Below are 18,735 nucleotides of genomic sequence, written 5' to 3' on the forward strand. Positions count from 1 at the left end.
TCTATAAATATTAAGTTTCGAAGAATAAAATGGGTCGCAATAACACTTAAAGGTGTAATTAAAAAAAAATGTAATAGGCCTAATTAAAAATGATTAATCTTTTATTAACTTTGAATTTAACGTAAACACTCAAGGCCAATGTAATACATTTCATATTTAGGTAAATTGTTAGTGTGAAATAATTCAAGATTGTTCATGCTGTCTTTCTTTGAATTAGCTTTGTTAACCTCGAGAGCTATCCAGCAATTCCTGGCTGATGATTGGCCGTTAAAAAAAAAAAATGATTTTTTTTGTGAATTGTTGTCAAAAGGTAAGTGTGTTTTCGTTCATGAATTAAAAGACCAGAACACTGAATGCACCACCACTGAATAATGTCCAGACACCTTTACTTTGCTCATTGCCAAAATGGCACAAATTGGAATATTTGAATACATTTTGATTTTAGAAAAATTAACACATGATGTACAATTAATGCATTTAACACAAATTCATATTCAAGATATTCATTCATGTGGCATCAAGATAAAGCTTTCAATCATCTAACTTACTCTTGGAGTATAGTTATATTATAACCACCAATCTCAGGTTATATTGCGACTGTTAACACTTACATAGCATAGTGTTGCAACCAAACATGAAATACAGTCACATTTAGATGAGATCCATTCTGAATGAATTGCATGCGGCCTGTATTACTGGTTGCAATTTCTCAGCTGCACAAGACATGGGAACGTGGGTAATGTTGGGAACGGATGCTCATTTCTTTCAGTAGCAGATGTCTTCATACGTTCTGATGTTGTGAGGTGCCAGTTCACTCTCAAATGTGGACGTTCTGCAGATGTTTCTCATTGGCTCAGCAGCGATTCCTATGAATTATTTTTAAAACGTATAATAAAACTCAAAACATGCTAACTTGCACACATCCTCAAGAAAAAATACAAATCAAATAGTGTTATATACTAAATATTAGAGAGCTCTGGTAAATCAGAGTACATCGGTAAGCTCTATAGTACTACCTTTTGAAGGTCATTCCCCTGGAAAGAACGTGGTGAACGTGAAGAAAAAGTTCCACAGAGACTCATGAGGACACAGATAACCAGCAGCGCAACACTAACCAGCAACAGGTGATACCTGCACAAGGCTTTTTCATCCTAGTCAAGGAATACAGAAGTGGAGAGGTTAGCTAGATGCCGCTCATACGATGATGGTTCACAGTTGACACTGTTATTGAACTTAATTGAGCTAAATAGTGACATTATTGTCTTCTGTAGAGCTGCTTTGCAGTTGAAACTGAATTTGTTGCATGGTTGTTGAATGAATTTTACAACATTAACACTGTTATTTTCCTGTTTATTAATGTGAAGCTGCTTTGAAACAATCTTTACACTCTTTAAAATAGAGGTTCCAAAGGGGTATGCCATAGAAGAACCATTTTCAGTGAACAGTTCTTAAAAGAACCAATTTTTCTTAGTGTGAAGACCATTTTAATGGTCAAAATGGTTCGTTTCAAAACTGTTCACTGAAAGGTTCTTTGAGGAACCCAAAATCATCGCTGTGAAAACCCTTATTTGGAACCTTTATTTTTAAGATTGGCTCCTCATGGAACCATTAATTCCAACAAAACAGCTTTATTTTTAAGAGTGTATTTTTTAAATCGCTATATAAATAATTGTGACTTGAGCTCCACAGAAAGATATGCAGAATTTGAATCCCCATCATTCATGGTTTCACACATCACCTGCCCTTTACAGGTTCAATAATGAACTATTTAGCTGATTCTATCTTAATGAATGCATTGTGTGTTTCTACCTTAGTGAGCAGGACTGTCAAGTGTGGATCTGGTGTGAACTCCAGACTGAAGCAGTGTGGAGAATTGTGCTTGTATGCTTCTACAGCAACAGCCCTGACAGGTGAAGCGCTCTTGCCTTCGTTCTCTGTGACTGGGCATTCTGGAGGTGACCTGAAACATCAGTGAATTAGCTTGTAGGATGTTTATTTCACTCAAAAAATGGGTTGTGTATGTATAAGCTTCTCACGGCGTTTGAGGGAGAACATGGGTCAGGGCAGTGAAATGAAGACAGGTCAGGGGTCGACTGCCCTGCGTCCCAGCAGGAGTTTGACTGTCGGCAATATCAGTGTGCAGAAGCAGAGATATATTGATGGATACTTTCGCTGCAGCCCCTGTGACAGATTATGTAGAAATTAATATCAGGACACCAGACAAAAGTGCTTAATTCCTCTTGATCAATATATTTTCATTTCTCTTCTCCATCACATATAGTATATTATATTACTTATAAAATATTACACACAGTCACATTAAAAAAAAACAGACAAACTCACAAATAAAGTGAATAAATCTAAACTGCACTATCAGGTTATAATTAATAAGGTGCCTGAGCTTAACCAGAACATATTTCTGAAAGTTTGATATATCCTTTTATTAAAATACTTTTTAAATTACAACACAAGCATGCATATGTGTGTGTGTGTGTGTATATATATATGTATATACATACACATTTTTATTGAAATCTGAAATAAAATTAATAGAAATATTAGATAAACATCTTGCCTTAGTAACTAACTGAAACAAGTTTCCACTGAAGCAAATTCACTTAGTACTTTGAAATAAGATAAAAATAGAAATATATGAAAAATGTAAACTAAATGAAAATTTGAAATGTTGTCTTTTCAACTAAAATAAGTAGAAGTACTAAAATTACTAACTGGAAATAAACCTAAATAGTAATATTTATATAGTTATAAATAATATAAATTATAAACAAAAAAATTAAAATTAAAACGACATGTCTTCATTATAGGGTTATGTTATTGGAGATATCTAGGGAAATGTATATGGGAAATTTTTCGAGTGCTTTTCTACAGGTTGTGACTGCTAAACTTTGTGACTATTTAGTCGCCAATATCAACATAGATGGTATTATGTTTTTATTTATTTATTTAATTACTCTTTTCCTCTTTATTTATTTTGGATTTATTTATTTATTTATTATTGCTTATGAGATGCTTGTGTAGTCTATTTGAAGTAAAATTCATGTCACAATAACTTAAAGACATGCTGTTAACTGATTGTACTTTTGGAAAGCACATTGTACATTTATGATGTTAATATTGAACAAACTTTTTTTTTTTTTTTTTTTTTTTTTAAATAAGACCGAAAATAAAAAAATAAAGGCTAGGTAAAAATATTAATAAAAACTGTAATAATAAATAATATTAAAATAACAGTCTCATGCACAAACCTTTCATGCCCATCTGGCTGCCCAACATAGTGGCACTAATGGCAGTATTTTCTGGGACGTCCCCTATAAACGCCAGCGGCACCAGTAAAGAAACATGAGCACTGCTCGTGGAAATATTTGTCCTATCTGAATGCTCCACCATTCGGGGAGACTCTTCCTCCAGAGGTGCATCTGTGTCGTTCAGATGTGTGCAGAACTTAAAACCAGCGATAGAACCCAGAACCCGGTTCCAGTCCTAGCAAACAAGCATATGAGTTAGTCTATAAATAACTGCAAAATCCAAGAATTATAGCAGTGATCATCATACTCACTACGCTTATGTCAGGGTTCTTGATGTTGTGACTCTGAGAGTAAAGTCCAATGCAGACGAAAGTTATGGAGAGGATTAGCAGACTGAGGAAGAACACAACCACAGGAGGGTGTCGAGATACCTGATCTCTCAGGTTAGACACAGGCCTCCATTTACCCATAATGCACCAGGAGGGAAGACACCACCTGAGAGGTTTAAACCATGCCAAATATGTAATGCCTATATTTAGAATGGAACACTAGCTTAATACTTAAAAGAATAGCTCTTTCAAAAATGGAAATGTTCAGCAAATTTTCTATATATATATATATATATATATATATAAGTGAAACAATAGGTATAATTCCATTTTATAGTGCCTAGGGTTTAAATAAAGTAGGATAAGCTACATTATGTAATAGCGCTGAATGTTTGGTTAATATCTTGGTGATAAATGTTTTGTTTTTGCCCCACATTTTTAATTTTTTGCTGTTCGACTAAGTATTAATTAGAAATTATTCATTGTAATAAATGCTGTAAATGTAAGGTAAAATCGAGCGCTTTGCATTATGGGATACAGTCCCATTTAGTGTGTACTGTTAGCATATGTAGAATGCTTCTAGTTCTATCTGGGTTCTTCATGAACGCTGAAAAATGTGCTTGCCGTGATGCATACTGTATACAGTAACAAAAGTAGTATGTAAGCATGTCATTGAGACCCTTTCTAAACTCATAGTTGCATGAACTTCAGTACGAACAGTTCAGTCTAATTCATGCCTTGACACATGAATACATTGTATAATCATAATTGGATCGTATTATAAAGTTTACCCCATTACTTACCTTTAATTACGTTCATTTAATTAGCGCGTAGAGACGTTTCACTGACCAGGCTGAAATGTAGTTTGTTATGTAAACATTGAAAGGATGCAACGCAAGCAAGTTCCTCACAGGTGGGTTTCCTTCAAGAAAGCTTTAATTCCAAAATAAAAGTCCAGTGGCGAAGACGCACACATTACAAATCTTTAATTAAAATGTTCGATTTGAATTAAATCAAGATAAACTATGTGTTTTGTGCAACATATTTTAAGCAAATGTAATTAAAACAGTATTAAACGCTTTATGTGTTCGTTATACATTTGTATAACATTGTTATACAGAAGAAGAAGAAAAAACTAGTCAAGCATTAATAAAATCAAACTGAATGAAATGAAAATTGGCTGTTTAAATTAAATGTAAAATGTGTTCTGGGTTTTTCTGGTACTGATTTTTTAATAAAGAATTGATATTTTCGGTCGAACCTTCATGTCGTATTGAGAGATCTTTTATTGTGTAAAGCAGAAAGCGGAAGTGCTGTTCGTTGTTTCCTCCTGCAGTCCGCCGTGCTCTCTGCTGCTGATTGAATGAGACCTTCTAATGATTAAATTCATATTCAGATACTTAAATTGGATAAAAGCTGTTGAAAGGTGAGATTTTATGCTTTTATGTTGATCGGTGCGTCTTGTTTAAACACAACATGATGCATATCGTGTATTTAAATCAACCTACCGTTACTTTAACGAGAAGCTAACCTGATAGCACAGTTTACTGAACTGAATAACGTTATATAATTGACTAAACTAATATTTAATTAAGAAACGTACAGTCTGTATTTTATATTTAAAACACATTTGACTTCTTACTCAAGGCAGATAAGTGTTATTTCTTTTTTAGCATTGTTTATATGCTTGTATGCTATTTATTCATATTTTGAATAACCTTTTATTTTCTATATCTTCATTTTAATTGGTTTAAGTTTTAGTTCTGACGTTTTTATTAGTTTTTTCTATTTAGCTTTCAATTATATTATTTAATAAAATACCTAACTTGTATATAAATAGTCTGTGTGTTAAATCATGAGTAATTTAGAAATAAATTATTAATTTTCCTTTCTTGTTCATAAAATAGCATGATAGTAATCGATGTTTTGATGTTTTTATTAGTTTAAAAAAAAAAACATTTCTATTTAGTCTTAAAAAAGTGAACTTATATAAAAAATATTCTGTGTGAAAATAATGAGTAACTTAGAAATGAACTCTACATTAATAAAATATTATGATAGTAATATATGACAGCTTTTTTTCCCAGGAGAGAAAAGATTCTGTTTGGAGGCGACTGGAGACTGTTAAAAATACAATGAAACAAATCCATATAGACAACTGACAAAAGTGTTCTGTCACAATAGAAATTTGAATCAGGGCTTGTGATTTGATTTATGATCAATCTGATTTCTTTCATATTTCAGTAATGTCTTCCGACGCTGTGAAGAAGAGAAAGCCGAAGGTCATCCGAAATGAAGCAGGAACTCCAGAGACAAAGCGAGGTCGAGGAGAAGGCGATCAGGTGAGCAGCTCTGATCTGAAACGCACTGAAGAGCTAAAACCGCTTGTGTTAGTGCTGTTTGATGTGATTGTAGCAGAGCAGTCCATTAACCCTCAATTATTCTTCTTTTCTAATAACTCTGATGTCCGTGTGCAGCTGAGTGCAGTCAGTTCACATGTCAAGTTCAGGAAGGTCAGGTTGAGGCAGGTGCAGGTACCATCCAGCATGTTCCACTCATTTAGGCTTCAGATGTCTTTCTTTCATGAGTTGTGTTCAGATGAGTTTCAGTGAGCAGATATGTTGATATAAGACTCATGTGGCGTGTGTACGTAGGTCACGTATCCAGCCGGACCTCATCTTATCGGACAGAGGAAGCTGATTACAGCAAAGAATCAGGTTCCCGTGAGATCTCTCTCTCTTTCTCTCTCTCTGACAGCTGAAGGGTCCAAAACGAACACTTATCAAGCAAGCAATATGAAGAAAAATAGTAATTTAGCCATTTTACTTACAAATTGCAAGGGATAATGTAGAATATAAAAATGATTTTCTGCTTGAAAGTCAAAAAGAATAATACTCATAAAAATAATTCTGAACTCCATGTGATAACACATTTTTGACATTCAGCCACCATATAAAAATATGAAGAGTTAATTGTTCAAAATAAATATTTAGCATAATTTGCATTATTGTTATACTTAAATAGTTTAGTCTCATTCTAACAAAAATACTTCTTATGTTTTAAATGTGTAAAATATATATAAGTAAATAACAATATTAATAATATAATTGTTTTAAATAACTTTATCTTGTAATATTACCTTATTTTAATAAAATATACATCAATATTAAAAATAGTTAAATTAAAAATGGTCAAAAGTCAATGTTGTTTAGTGTAATTATAACATAGTAATAATAATTAATATTATTATTATACGTGTTTTAAATGTATAATATTCATTAATTTATTTAATATATAATAATAATAATAATAATAATAGTTCTAAAGATATTTGCTGTGATTGCCAAATCACAATTAAGTATTCCAGAGAGCTGTGTGATTTAGCTTCAATTAAAATCAACTGCCTGTAGCAGGTCATTTTGGATCCCATTAAATCATAAATAAATACAGTTTTGGATTTCCCGCTCAGCTGTCGACACGTTTTCTGTTGCACTTTTGGGTGAGGAGGGTCACATCTCACAGTTTTGTTGTCTCATCCCATAAGAAAGTATTGTTATTGGGTTCTTAGCTCACAGCTGTTAGGCAGGGTTGTGTGTTTGTGTGTGTTGTCTGGTCACTCAGTGTGTGTGTTCCTCAGGATGTCCGAGTGTATAATGAGGAGGTGGAGTTGGAGGGCAGGGACCCGCAGCAGGACTACATGCTGTATAAGGACACGTGTGCTGCTCTGGCCAACCTGATGGCAGAAATACAGGAGCTGAAATCCGGTGGCGCCAAAGTCGGAGTGAGTTTCATATTTGCCATGTGTCAAAAAAAATGGAAGTAAATGAAGCTGACATTTGCTTTATGCATCCTAGAGTGTAGAGATCGAGGAGAGACGCAGACAGTGCGGCGTTCATTTCATCACCCTGAAGAAACTTAACCGCCTGGCGCACATGCGACTGAAGAAAGGCAGAGATCAGACACATGAGGTAAAGTTCTGAATGGAACACTAGTGAACTTCATACTCCAGTATGCATGCTTTTTAAATTGCTACATAAAGCAATATGCAACAATTAACATTTAATGCAGTAGTATGCTACATTGTTCTCGCATTTTTCTTATCATGCTTGGCTTCAAAAATATTGAATCTGCTAGAATTCTAGAAATTCTACATTTATTTAGTTTATTAGAAAATCATGTTATACTGCGTGTTTAAATTAGTTTTAGTAGTTTTACACTTTTGTCATTTTTATTAGTTTTTTTAAACATTTCATTTTTTTATTTCAATTATTTGTTGTAATTTTAATACTTCAACTTATTTCAGTTATTTGCTAAGGATCATCGCTGATTTTCTCTTAATTTTTTATTTTATTTTAAGTTTTTCATATAATAATTACATTTTTATTTCAGCTTTATTTCAATAGTTAACAATCAAGTTAAAACAATTTTAGTTTTACTAGTTAACTAACAATAATCCTCTGTCTACAGGCGAAGCAGCGGGTGGATGTTCTTCATTTGCAGCTGCAGAATCTGTTGTATGAGGTCATGCACCTGCAGAAAGAGATCAGCAAATGTCTCGAGTTCAAGTGAGTTTTACAGTGCATTTCCAAACCTTGAAAAGTCATAGAAATGGACATTTCTAGAGTGAATAAATGTGACCCTGGACCACAAAAGCAATCATAAGTGGCACAGGTATATTTGTAGCAATAGCCAAAACTACGTTGTATGGGTCAAAATTATCAGTTTTTCCTTTATGACAAAAATCATTAGGATATTAAGTAAAGATCATGTTCCATGAAGATATTTTGTAAATTTCCTACCATAAAAATATCACAACTTCATTTTTGATTACTAATTGCATTGCTTAGAACTTAATTTGGACAACTTTAAAGGCGATTTTCTCAATATTTTTATATTTTTGCACCCTCAGATTCCAGATTTTCAAATAGTTGTATCTCGGCCAAATATTGACCTATCCTAACAAACCATACATCAATGGAAAGTATTCCATTGAATACTTTCCTTATTTATATATTATTGTATAAATCTCAATTTTGGAAAAATTGACCCTTATGACTGGTTTTGTAGTCCAGGGTCACAAATATTTTTCTAATCAGGCTCAGCTCTAAAAATATTAAATATTTTGGCAGTATGCAATTATTTACTTATTAATGCATTCAATCAATTATTGGAATTAAACACACAATAAAAATTAATTAATTTATCTATCCATCCGTTCATTAATTTATGAAACTTTAAGATGTTTAATCTGCTAGAATACTGTTGCATTATTATTGTTCTTTGTTTCAGGTCTCAGCATGAGGAGATCGAGTTGGTCAGTGAAGAGGAGTTTTTTCAGGAGGCTCCGGCTGAGATTTCACGCCCTCACGTCACTCGCGATGACCACCACCAGCTCACGCTCGCCCGCCTGGACTGGGAACTGGAGCAGAGGAAGAGGTAACACCCAACCCTCCATAAACCTCTAATACCTCTAAATCATGACCAATTGATAAGATGATGTTTTCCCATGATGCAGGTTGGCGGAGCAGTATAAGTTGTCTCTGGCTAGAAAGGAGAAGATCCAGAAAGCCATTGAGCAGAAGAGAGAATATCTCAGCAGCCTTCAACCTGGACTGCAAAACATCATGCAGGTGAAACCCTAGACTGGCATATATACAAGTTTGGAATATTCAAGATTTTTTATTTTTATTTCAAAGTCTCTAATGCTCACCAAGGCTGCATTTATTTGAATAAAAATACTGTAAAAACAGTAATATTTTTAAACATTATTGCTGTTTAAAATAACTGTTTTCTATTTAAATATATAATAAAATGTAATTTATTCCTGTGATCAAAACTGAGTTTTCAGCATCAGTACTCCATTCTTCAGTGTCACATGATCCTTCAGAAATCATTTTAATATGCTGATTTTCTGCTCAAGAAATATATCTTATTCATTTTGAAAATAGTTGTGCTGCTTAATATTTTTGTGGAAGCTGTGATACACTACTAATTAAAAGTTTGGAGTACGTAACAAAAAAAATATATATATATATTTTAAAAAGACATTTATAATGTTACAAAATATTTTTAAGAAATGCTGCTCTCTTGAGCTTTCTATTTATTGATGAATCCTGAAAAAATGTATCACGGTTTCTGCTGCTCAATATTTTTTCTAAACTGTTTTCAACATTCTTTATAATCAGAAATGTTTCTTGAACAGCAAATCAGCATATTAGAATGATTTCTGAAGGATCATGTGACACTGAAGACTGGAGTAATGATGCTGAAAATCCAGCTTTGATCACAGGAATAAATTACATTTTAATATATATATTACTAATAAAAACCAATTCTTTTCATTTGTAATGGTATTTCACAATATTACTGTATTTAAAAAAAAATAATGCAGCCTTGGTGAGCAAAAAGTATTATTTCATAAACATAAAAAAAAATTGACCTGTAGTGTGAGTCACATTTCACAGCCCAGTTGGACAGGAAGAGACCGACTGACGGATTTTTCTCTCTCTTTCTCATAGGCGTCCCTCCCAGTGCAGGAGTATCTGTCGATGCCGTTCGAGCAAATGCAGAAGCAGGCAGAGGTCGCCCGTCACCTGCCGCCCCCTCTGTACGTGCTGTTGGTCCAGGCAGCTGCGTACGGACAGGCTTGCGGTAAGACTCACATCTTCATTCTCAGCGGCGCCTCAAAGACCCTGCGTTTCTGATGAATCCTGGTTTATGAGATCATGCAATTATGCGTTTCAGATAAAACCCTGTCTGTGAACATCAGCGGGGACGTGGATGAGGCCAAAGCTCTCTCCAGACCGCCGGAGGACTCGCAAGGTACCTCTGTGTGTCTGCTTTATGAGTTGGAGGTGTATGTGATCAGTGGGGTCTTATATTTCATGTGTTTTTGTCTCAGATGATGAAAGTGATTCAGACGCTGAAGAAGAGCAACAGAACACGGTCAGACTCGACTCTTATCTTCTCCAGTTCATTATCTTGTAGTTTGTGTGCTAATGTACTCATTTACTCTCTCTCTCTGATCAGAAGCGCCGGCGAGCGACTGTAGGCGTTCAGCTGGATGACAAGCGTAAAGAGATGCTGAGACGCCACCCTCTCTCGCTCTGCTTGGACCTAAAGTGTAAAGGTGTGTGAAAAAATAGCTGTTTTCTATTTTAAAATGTAATTTATTCCTGTGATCAAAGCTGAATTTTCAGCATCATTAATTATCCAGTCTTCAGTGTCACATGATCCTTCAGAAATCATTCTAATATGCTGATTTGCTGTTTAATTAGCTACTTTTTCTTAAAGGGATAGTTCACCCAAAACTGAAAATTCTGTCATTAATTACTCACCCTCATATCCGTTCCAAACCTATAAGACCTTTGTTCATCTTTGGAACACAGATTAAGATATTTTTGATGAAATCCGAGAGCTTTCATACCCTCCCATAGACAGCAAGGATCCTCACACGATCAAGGCTCAGAAACGTAGCAAGGAGATTGTTAAAATAATCCATGTGGCATCAGTGGTTCAACCGTAATTCAACAATTCGCGGATATGTTGTTTACATTGTTTATGCTTAGATCTGAATAGGGTTGGGTATCATTTGAATGTAATCCAATTCTTATCGATTCCCAGTTTCAATTCCAATGTGATTAAAAAAAGTCAAACATTTAGATATCAAACACATTTATTCTGTGTCTCTTTTTTTGCAAAACATTTAATTGCTGCTGAATACTATGAACAAAAATCAGGCGGCTACATAAAAACTGAACTCGATTAAGAGCTGTAAAGATTAAGAAAATTGAGACTTTTTTTTTTCTTTTCTATTTTAATGAAGGTTGTAATTCTCTCACAGTTCTGAAGAAAAAAATGTTAGACAACTAAACAAAATCTCATGGAATTTATGAATGGAATGATTCAGTGGTTTACTGATTTAGTGTTTTTGAATGAATCTCTTGAAGGAACGATTCAAAGACAAATACATTTTTAAAAGCCCCTTTTGGCCACCTAAAAAAAAAAAAAATGCGCACAGAGGAATTGATAATTGAAATTTTAATTTTACAAGTATCAGATTCTGGAATTGGAATTGATTTTCGATTCCCAACTATAGATCTGAATGTAAATAACGTATCCGTGTACGTTGTTTACGTATGTGATACTCTCCAAAATGTCGCTATAGGGTGATGCAGAGAAGACGAATTGTTGACTTAAGTCGTTATTTTTGTTTTCTTTGTGCAAAAGTATTCTCGTAGCTTCGTAAAATTACAGTTGAACCACTGATGTCACATGCATTATTTTAACGATGTCCTTGCTACGTTTCTGGACCTTGATCGTAAAAGGATCATGGCTGTCTATGGAGGGTCAGAGAGCTCTCGGATTTCATCAAAAATATCTTAATTTGTGTTCTGAAGATGAACGAAGGTCTTGCGGGTTTGGAACGACATGAGGGTGAGTAATTAATGACAGAATTTTCAGTTTTGGGTGAACTATCCCTTTAAGTGTTACTGTAGTTAGTCATTTTTTACAGTACTAATTGTATTATCTCTCTCCAGACGGCAGCGTCCTGCATCTGTTTTTCTATTATCTCATGAATCTCAACATTCTGACTGTGAAGACCAAAGTTTCCACCACTACGGATCTGTCTGGAGCCATCAGCGCTGGGTCAGTACAGCAGCACCAAAATCAAACCTACTTCAGCTTACACGGTCAGCGCAGTTGTTTGTTTTCTAACACCATTAAAACGTCTGTCACAGAGAGCTGCTGAACTCGGAGAGTCTGCTGAACTGTCTTTACGCGTCTGATCACGGCAAAGAGACGCCCAACCCTGCCAACCGCTACCAGTTTGATAAAGTCGGGTAAGGCCGACGTCTCAAATTTATATTAGTATTAATATCACCAGAGATTGAGTAGTAATGCTGACATAATAAGAAATTAACTAAATGATATTAGGAGATGGATTTAGTGCTTATATAATTTATTTTTATTTTTTTTTTTTACTAGATTTGCATTATTTGTAATGCATGCATATAAATTTTTTTTTAATATATTTGAAAAATGTTAAATAATTGTATATAATAATTATTAAACAATTTTTTTAGTTATGTTTTCTTTCAAATTTATTATGATATATGTTTTAATTCATACTATGAATGTCATGAAAAACCCTTTGCTTTTGATAATAAATAAAATCAAATGTACATTTCTGTGCAGAATCACTACATTTGCGGATTATGTGTCAGATCTTGGACATCCGTATGTTTGGGTGCAGAAATTGGGTGGCCTGCAGTTCTCGTTTGACGGTACACAGGTGTGTGTTGCTTTAGAAATGTTTGAGCTACATTTTGCAGTTTACGTTTTGCCTAAAAAGGTCTTAAATTGAAGCAGAACTTCTTAAATTCATAAAGTTGTTGCAGTAAATGTTGTATGCACTGCAAAAATCATATCTTCCTCAATTTTGTTTTCTAATACAAATATTTAATCATCCTTAAATCGAGATGCAAAATGAAGATATGAAATCTTGTTTTCTGAGAAACTAAACAAAATTAAGTGAGTTTATGTTTAAAGCAAGAACAAATACCTGTCTGTGGAGTATGAAAGCTTGTTTTTCCTTTAAATGAAGTTGATTTTTTTTTCCTAAGCTCATTTGCAGGTATTTGTTCTTATTTGAATCATAAACATAATTTTGATTAAATTCTTAAACGGAATGTAATTTTGCTTCATAATACATCTTGATTTAAGAGTCTTAAGATATTTGCACTGGAAAACAAGACAAAAATACTGAGAAAGGACGTCACTTTATTTCAGTGTGATCAGGAGTAAAGCTTATTTCCATATTTCTAGTTAAGCTAAATGAATCAAAAAGTAATGGAGATCTGTTGAAAGATTTTTTTTCAAACTTTGAAGTGTTACTCTTTGTATAGATCCCTAGATATTTAAATGTAGAAGTTGGCTAAAATTTGCCTTTATGAAACTTGCAGAAAACTTGAAAATAAGCTTTATTATTGGCATCAGTATTGTAATATCATGAAGTGTGTTTCAGTCGGACCTGAGGGGCAGCTCTCTGAGCGCCAGTCACATGGAGAGGACCATGAAGCTGCTGCGAGGAAGACTGCAGGCCCGACTGGCCCTACACAAACAGTTCAGCTCGCTGGGTATGAGACGGTCAGACGTTCACTGTGTTTATCTTGTGTTGCTTTGCAGTTACTGAGGTTTTTGAGTATTTGTTTGTTATGCGGCTGCAGAGGAATTCTGGGTGTTTGCCTGGTGGTTGTTAACAATGAGGTCAACAGACCATATTTAGAAACAAGATATCCCATAGATAAATTCAGAAGATGTGTATTTAGTCAATAAATATGCATTATTATACATTTACACTACACAAAAATGTGAGGCAGCAAAACTCCTTTCATTGATAATAATGAGAAATGTTTCCTGAGCAGCAAATCAGCACATTAGAAGGATTTGTGAAGGAGCATGTGACACTGAAGACTGGAGGAAAATACAGCTTTGATCACAGGAATAAATTACATTTTAAAATATATTCAAATAGAAAGCAGTTCTTTTAAATTGTAATAATATTACTGTTTTTACTGTATTTTTCATCAAATTAATGCAGCCTTAACAAATGTAATAATTGAACCATGATGCTGTTGAATGTTGCTGTCTGTTTAGTTTTGTGCGTTAACAGTGCAGTGGGTTTGTTCTGTTCCAGAGCACAGCATCATTCCCGTCTCCAGCGAGTGCCAGCATCTGTTTCCTGCTAAAGTGGTTTCCGGTCTCACACGCTGGACCATGATGAGCTACCAGGAGTTCACTGTACGTTTCTTCCAGTCTGGAAATACTCTTTCAGATCGGGGATGTTTAGCATCTCACATTGACATCATGGGCAAAGTTGGTTTCTAATACAAATATTTAATCATCCTTAAATCGAGATGCAAAATGAAGATATGAAATCTTGTTTTCTGAGAAACTAAACAAAATTAAGTGAGTTTATGTTTAAAGCAAGAACAAATACCTGTCTGTGGAGTATGAAAGCTTGTTTTTCCTTTAAATGAAGTTGATTTTTTTTTCCTAAGCTCATTTGCAGGTATTTGTTCTTATTTGAATCATAAACATAATTTTGATTAAATTCTTAAACGGAATGTAATTTTGCTTCATAATACATCTTGATTTAAGAGTCTTAAGATATTTGCACTGGAAAACAAGACAAAAATACTGAGAAAGGACGTCACTTTATTTCAGTGTGATCAGGAGTAAAGCTTATTTCCATATTTCTAGTTAAGCTAAATGAATCAAAAAGTAATGGAGATCTGTTGAAAGATTTTTTTTCAAACTTTGAAGTGTTACTCTTTGTATAGATCCCTAGATATTTAAATGTAGAAGTTGGCTAAAATTTGCCTTTATGAAACTTGCAGAAAACTTGAAAATAAGCTTTATTATTGGCATCAGTATTGTAATATCATGAAGTGTGTTTCAGTCGGACCTGAGGGGCAGCTCTCTGAGCGCCAGTCACATGGAGAGGACCATGAAGCTGCTGCGAGGAAGACTGCAGGCCCGACTGGCCCTACACAAACAGTTCAGCTCGCTGGGTATGAGACGGTCAGACGTTCACTGTGTTTATCTTGTGTTGCTTTGCAGTTACTGAGGTTTTTGAGTATTTGTTTGTTATGCGGCTGCAGAGGAATTCTGGGTGTTTGCCTGGTGGTTGTTAACAATGAGGTCAACAGACCATATTTAGAAACAAGATATCCCATAGATAAATTCAGAAGATGTGTATTTAGTCAATAAATATGCATTATTATACATTTACACTACACAAAAATGTGAGGCAGCAAAACTCCTTTCATTGATAATAATGAGAAATGTTTCCTGAGCAGCAAATCAGCACATTAGAAGGATTTGTGAAGGAGCATGTGACACTGAAGACTGGAGGAAAATACAGCTTTGATCACAGGAATAAATTACATTTTAAAATATATTCAAATAGAAAGCAGTTCTTTTAAATTGTAATAATATTACTGTTTTTACTGTATTTTTCATCAAATTAATGCAGCCTTAACAAATGTAATAATTGAACCATGATGCTGTTGAATGTTGCTGTCTGTTTAGTTTTCTGCGTTAACAGTGCAGTGGGTTTGTTCTGTTCCAGAGCACAGCATCATTCCCGTCTCCAGCGAGTGCCAGCATCTGTTTCCTGCTAAAGTGGTTTCCGGTCTCACACGCTGGACCATGATGAGCTACCAGGAGTTCACTGTACGTTTCTTCCAGTCTGGAAATACTCTTTCAGATCGGGGGATGTTTAGCATCTCACATTGACATCATGGGCAAAGTTGGTTTCTTGAGTGAAAATCAGTGCCTCAACGTTTGGTTCTTGTTGAACAGGAGCTGAGCTACGTGCAGCATGTGTTGAAAGCCGGTCTGGTGAGTGAGACGGATCTGTTCTTCATGGCGGTTGTGGAGAGAGGAACAGGTGGGAATTGTGCTCTTGTCTCAGACTCTTCACTGTCAACATGTTCGGTTTGCATATCAGCTTATTGTGGCCTAAAATCACACACTTAGACAGGAAGAGACCATCTAACTGACATGTAAAGTGGCCATCTACAGTGATTGTGATGTTTAGAGTGGCGGGTGAATCTGAAATCCATTATATCTCATTTGCTTGCTACTCTAGAATGTCAAACAAAAATATTGATAACTATTATAACTTTTTGTTAATTGAAATAAAATATTAATATTTGGTGGGAAAAAAAATGTAAACTTACATTGTTGCATTGCTTTATCATAAATTGTCACAAATTATCGTAAACTAAAACCATAAAAATGTACTTACTTGAAATAAAATAAAACGTTACTTTATTTCAGCTATTGAAACTAAATAAACTACAACCAAAAATGATATAGACCTATATTAAAAATGAATAATAATAAAAATGGGAAAAACAAACCAAAAGATTAAAAGAAAATTAACGAAAATTTAATTGAAACAGAAAAAATCTAAAAATAAAATCTAATTAACAAAAATTATAATAATATATCAGTGATACTAAAATAATACTGTTGTATTGGAAACTAAATGAAATAAAATAATTTTAAGTACTTAAATTGTTAAAACTGAAATAAAAATGAAAGCTAAATAGAACTAATAAAAATGACAAAAGCACATAACAAAATTACTAGAACTTTAAAATTAAAATGAAAACAGCAAATATAAAAATGCCAAAAAACTATAATGGTATATTAATTGTATTAAAATAACACTGTCAACTAAATCAAAATAAAATACATTTTAATAAATTGAAATAATTTTAAGTTGAAGCACTAAAATTACTAAAGCTATAGCTGAAATAAAAATTAAAGCTAAATAAAACATTAAAAAAATAAATAAAAATAACAAAAGCACATAAAACGATTAAAACCTAAACTAAAATGAAATCAATCTTATTTCTCAATTAGTGATGTCAAACAATTAATTGCGATTAATCGCATCCAAAATAAAAGTTTTTGTTTACATAACATCTGTGAATGTACTGTTTATATTTATGTATATATAAATACACATGCATGCATATATTTAAGAAAAAGTATGTTAAATATATATATATATATATATTTAAATAATATGAATATAAATATATACATGTAAATATTTTCAAAATATATACTGAATGTGTGTTTATATATACATAATAAATATACACAACATGTATATTATGTGAACAAAAACTTTTATTTTGGAAGCGATTAGTCGTTTGATAACACTATATTCAATATATTAAAAAAATTATATCGTATAAACATTACTGAAGTAAAAGTATTTCAGAGATTCAATGACATGAACATCATAAATACCACAGTCATGGAAATGTGTGATGATATAATTGTGTCTCTGGTTGTCTCTCAGCTCGTCTGTTGACCGCTGTGGTGGTGAACCCACGTTACCCTGAGGTCATGCCGCTCTTCTCTCTCTCTCTGCACTGGAAAGGAGAGCGCAGCGGTCGCACTGATGATAACCTGCGGGTAAGAACCGCACCGCTGCAGCGTGTACAGAGCTGCTCAGGTGTTCAGTGTGAAATTGTTTTCTAAACGATGTGGTTGTCATGTGATCAGGCGATGGAGAGCGAGGTGAACGTGTTCCGGTCCGAGCTGCAGGGGCCACGTCCGGGTCTCCAGCTCCTGACCAATCAGATCCAGCGCTTGTGCGTGTGTCTGGATGTGTATCTGGAGACGGAGAGTCAAGTGTGTGACGGGTCTGAGGGACCGAAGGAGTTTCCCAGAGAGAAGATGTGCTTGCGTACTGCCAGGTAACACGCTAGACCTGCAGTACATACACTGAGGAGCGAATCAAAATGATTGTTTGCTGGAAGTTAACAATGCAATCCATTTTATTTCTATAATATTGTGTATTTTTGAGTGAAACTTGCATGTAAATTACATAATTTGTAACATTTAAACAAAATACAAGCATTTTTCCCAATCTCATATGCATTGATAAATTGTGCACATTAAGCAATGCTTGTTTTTAGAAATAAGTTAAGACATTAATATATAAGACATTAATATTCAAAAGTTATCATCAGATAAAAGTTATCATGAAGTCTAAATGTAAAACTTATTTCTAAAACAAGCATTGCTTAAGGTGCACAATTTATATATATATATATATATATATATATATATATATATATATATATATATATATATATATATATATATATATGTGTGTATATGTATATGCATGCTCTTTTGTTGATTTTGATTGCTTCCATTGTCCTCATTTGTAAGTCGCTTTGGATAAAAGCGTCTGTGAAATGTAAATGAATATGGTGAATAATTTCCATGTTTTCTGGTGGATACAAATATGTGGTGTTCATGTGAAATCTCATGTCTTTCTCTCAGGGGTCCCAGTCGTCTGAAGCCCTTCAAGTTCAACCATCCTCAGGGCTTCTTCAGTCACCGCTGAATCGGGATCGCAGGACGAGCGAGGCTGTTTTAGTGTTATTAGCAGGGGCTGAAAGCCCTCTCTCATTTTCTTTCATCTAACTTTTATCTCTATTTTGCTCCTGTATTTCTCTGTTTGCTCATATAATGTGAATTAGAAAATAAACACTGATTTTGATTAGAAAATCTCCCTGTCTTCCCAGCTGTTTGATGAT

At 34.0% G+C, this 18,735-nt stretch overlaps 2 protein-coding genes across 2 annotated transcripts; one reads left to right on the top strand and one right to left on the bottom strand.

The window, feature by feature from the left end:
• Nucleotides 1-369: 369 nt before the first annotated feature.
• On the bottom strand, nucleotides 370-4,819 carry zgc:158398 (uncharacterized protein LOC568894 homolog). Its single transcript, XM_058766783.1, has 7 exons — nucleotides 4,399-4,819; nucleotides 3,578-3,761; nucleotides 3,267-3,501; nucleotides 2,037-2,181; nucleotides 1,810-1,960; nucleotides 1,017-1,151; nucleotides 370-866 (listed from the first exon to the last, which is right to left on the bottom strand). The coding sequence occupies exons 2-7, from the start codon at nucleotides 3,734-3,736 to the stop codon at nucleotides 846-848; spliced, it is 846 nt and encodes a 281-aa protein (XP_058622766.1). The 5' UTR covers nucleotides 3,737-3,761; nucleotides 4,399-4,819; the 3' UTR covers nucleotides 370-845.
• Nucleotides 1,846-18,708, top strand: thoc5 (THO complex 5). The gene is made up of 20 exons (XM_058766787.1): nucleotides 1,846-1,910; nucleotides 5,840-5,937; nucleotides 7,233-7,376; nucleotides 7,450-7,563; nucleotides 8,063-8,160; nucleotides 8,885-9,031; nucleotides 9,111-9,225; nucleotides 10,114-10,246; nucleotides 10,340-10,417; nucleotides 10,497-10,540; nucleotides 10,625-10,724; nucleotides 12,136-12,244; nucleotides 12,337-12,438; nucleotides 12,794-12,890; nucleotides 13,623-13,734; nucleotides 14,295-14,398; nucleotides 15,965-16,052; nucleotides 17,484-17,599; nucleotides 17,690-17,883; nucleotides 18,479-18,708. The coding sequence occupies exons 2-20, from the start codon at nucleotides 5,842-5,844 to the stop codon at nucleotides 18,540-18,542; spliced, it is 2,055 nt and encodes a 684-aa protein (XP_058622770.1). The 5' UTR covers nucleotides 1,846-1,910; nucleotides 5,840-5,841; the 3' UTR covers nucleotides 18,543-18,708.
• Nucleotides 18,709-18,735: the final 27 nt, after the last annotated feature.

Source organism: Onychostoma macrolepis, chromosome 25 (assembly GCF_012432095.1).
Source record: "Onychostoma macrolepis isolate SWU-2019 chromosome 25, ASM1243209v1, whole genome shotgun sequence".
In the NCBI taxonomy this organism is placed as follows: domain Eukaryota; kingdom Metazoa; phylum Chordata; class Actinopteri; order Cypriniformes; family Cyprinidae; genus Onychostoma; species Onychostoma macrolepis.

Bases quoted from the DNA above. Each gene is read 5' to 3' on its own strand.
- zgc:158398 (XM_058766783.1), bottom strand. From the start codon at position 3,736: ATGGGTAAATGGAGGCCTGTGTCTAACCTGAGAGATCAGGTATCTCGA. The intron at 3,502-3,577 runs GTGAGTATGATG...CTTGTTTGCTAG, and splicing joins AGAACCCTGACATAAGCGTA to GACTGGAACCGGGTTCTGGG. The intron at 2,182-3,266 runs GTTTGTGCATGA...AATCTGTCACAG, and splicing joins CAGCCAGATGGGCATGAAAG to GGGCTGCAGCGAAAGTATCC.
- thoc5 (XM_058766787.1), top strand. From the start codon at position 5,842: ATGTCTTCCGACGCTGTGAAGAAGAGAAAGCCGAAGGTCATCCGAAAT. The intron at 10,541-10,624 runs GTCAGACTCGAC...CTCTCTGATCAG, and splicing joins AAGAAGAGCAACAGAACACG to AAGCGCCGGCGAGCGACTGT. The intron at 12,439-12,793 runs GTAAGGCCGACG...ATTTCTGTGCAG, and splicing joins TACCAGTTTGATAAAGTCGG to AATCACTACATTTGCGGATT.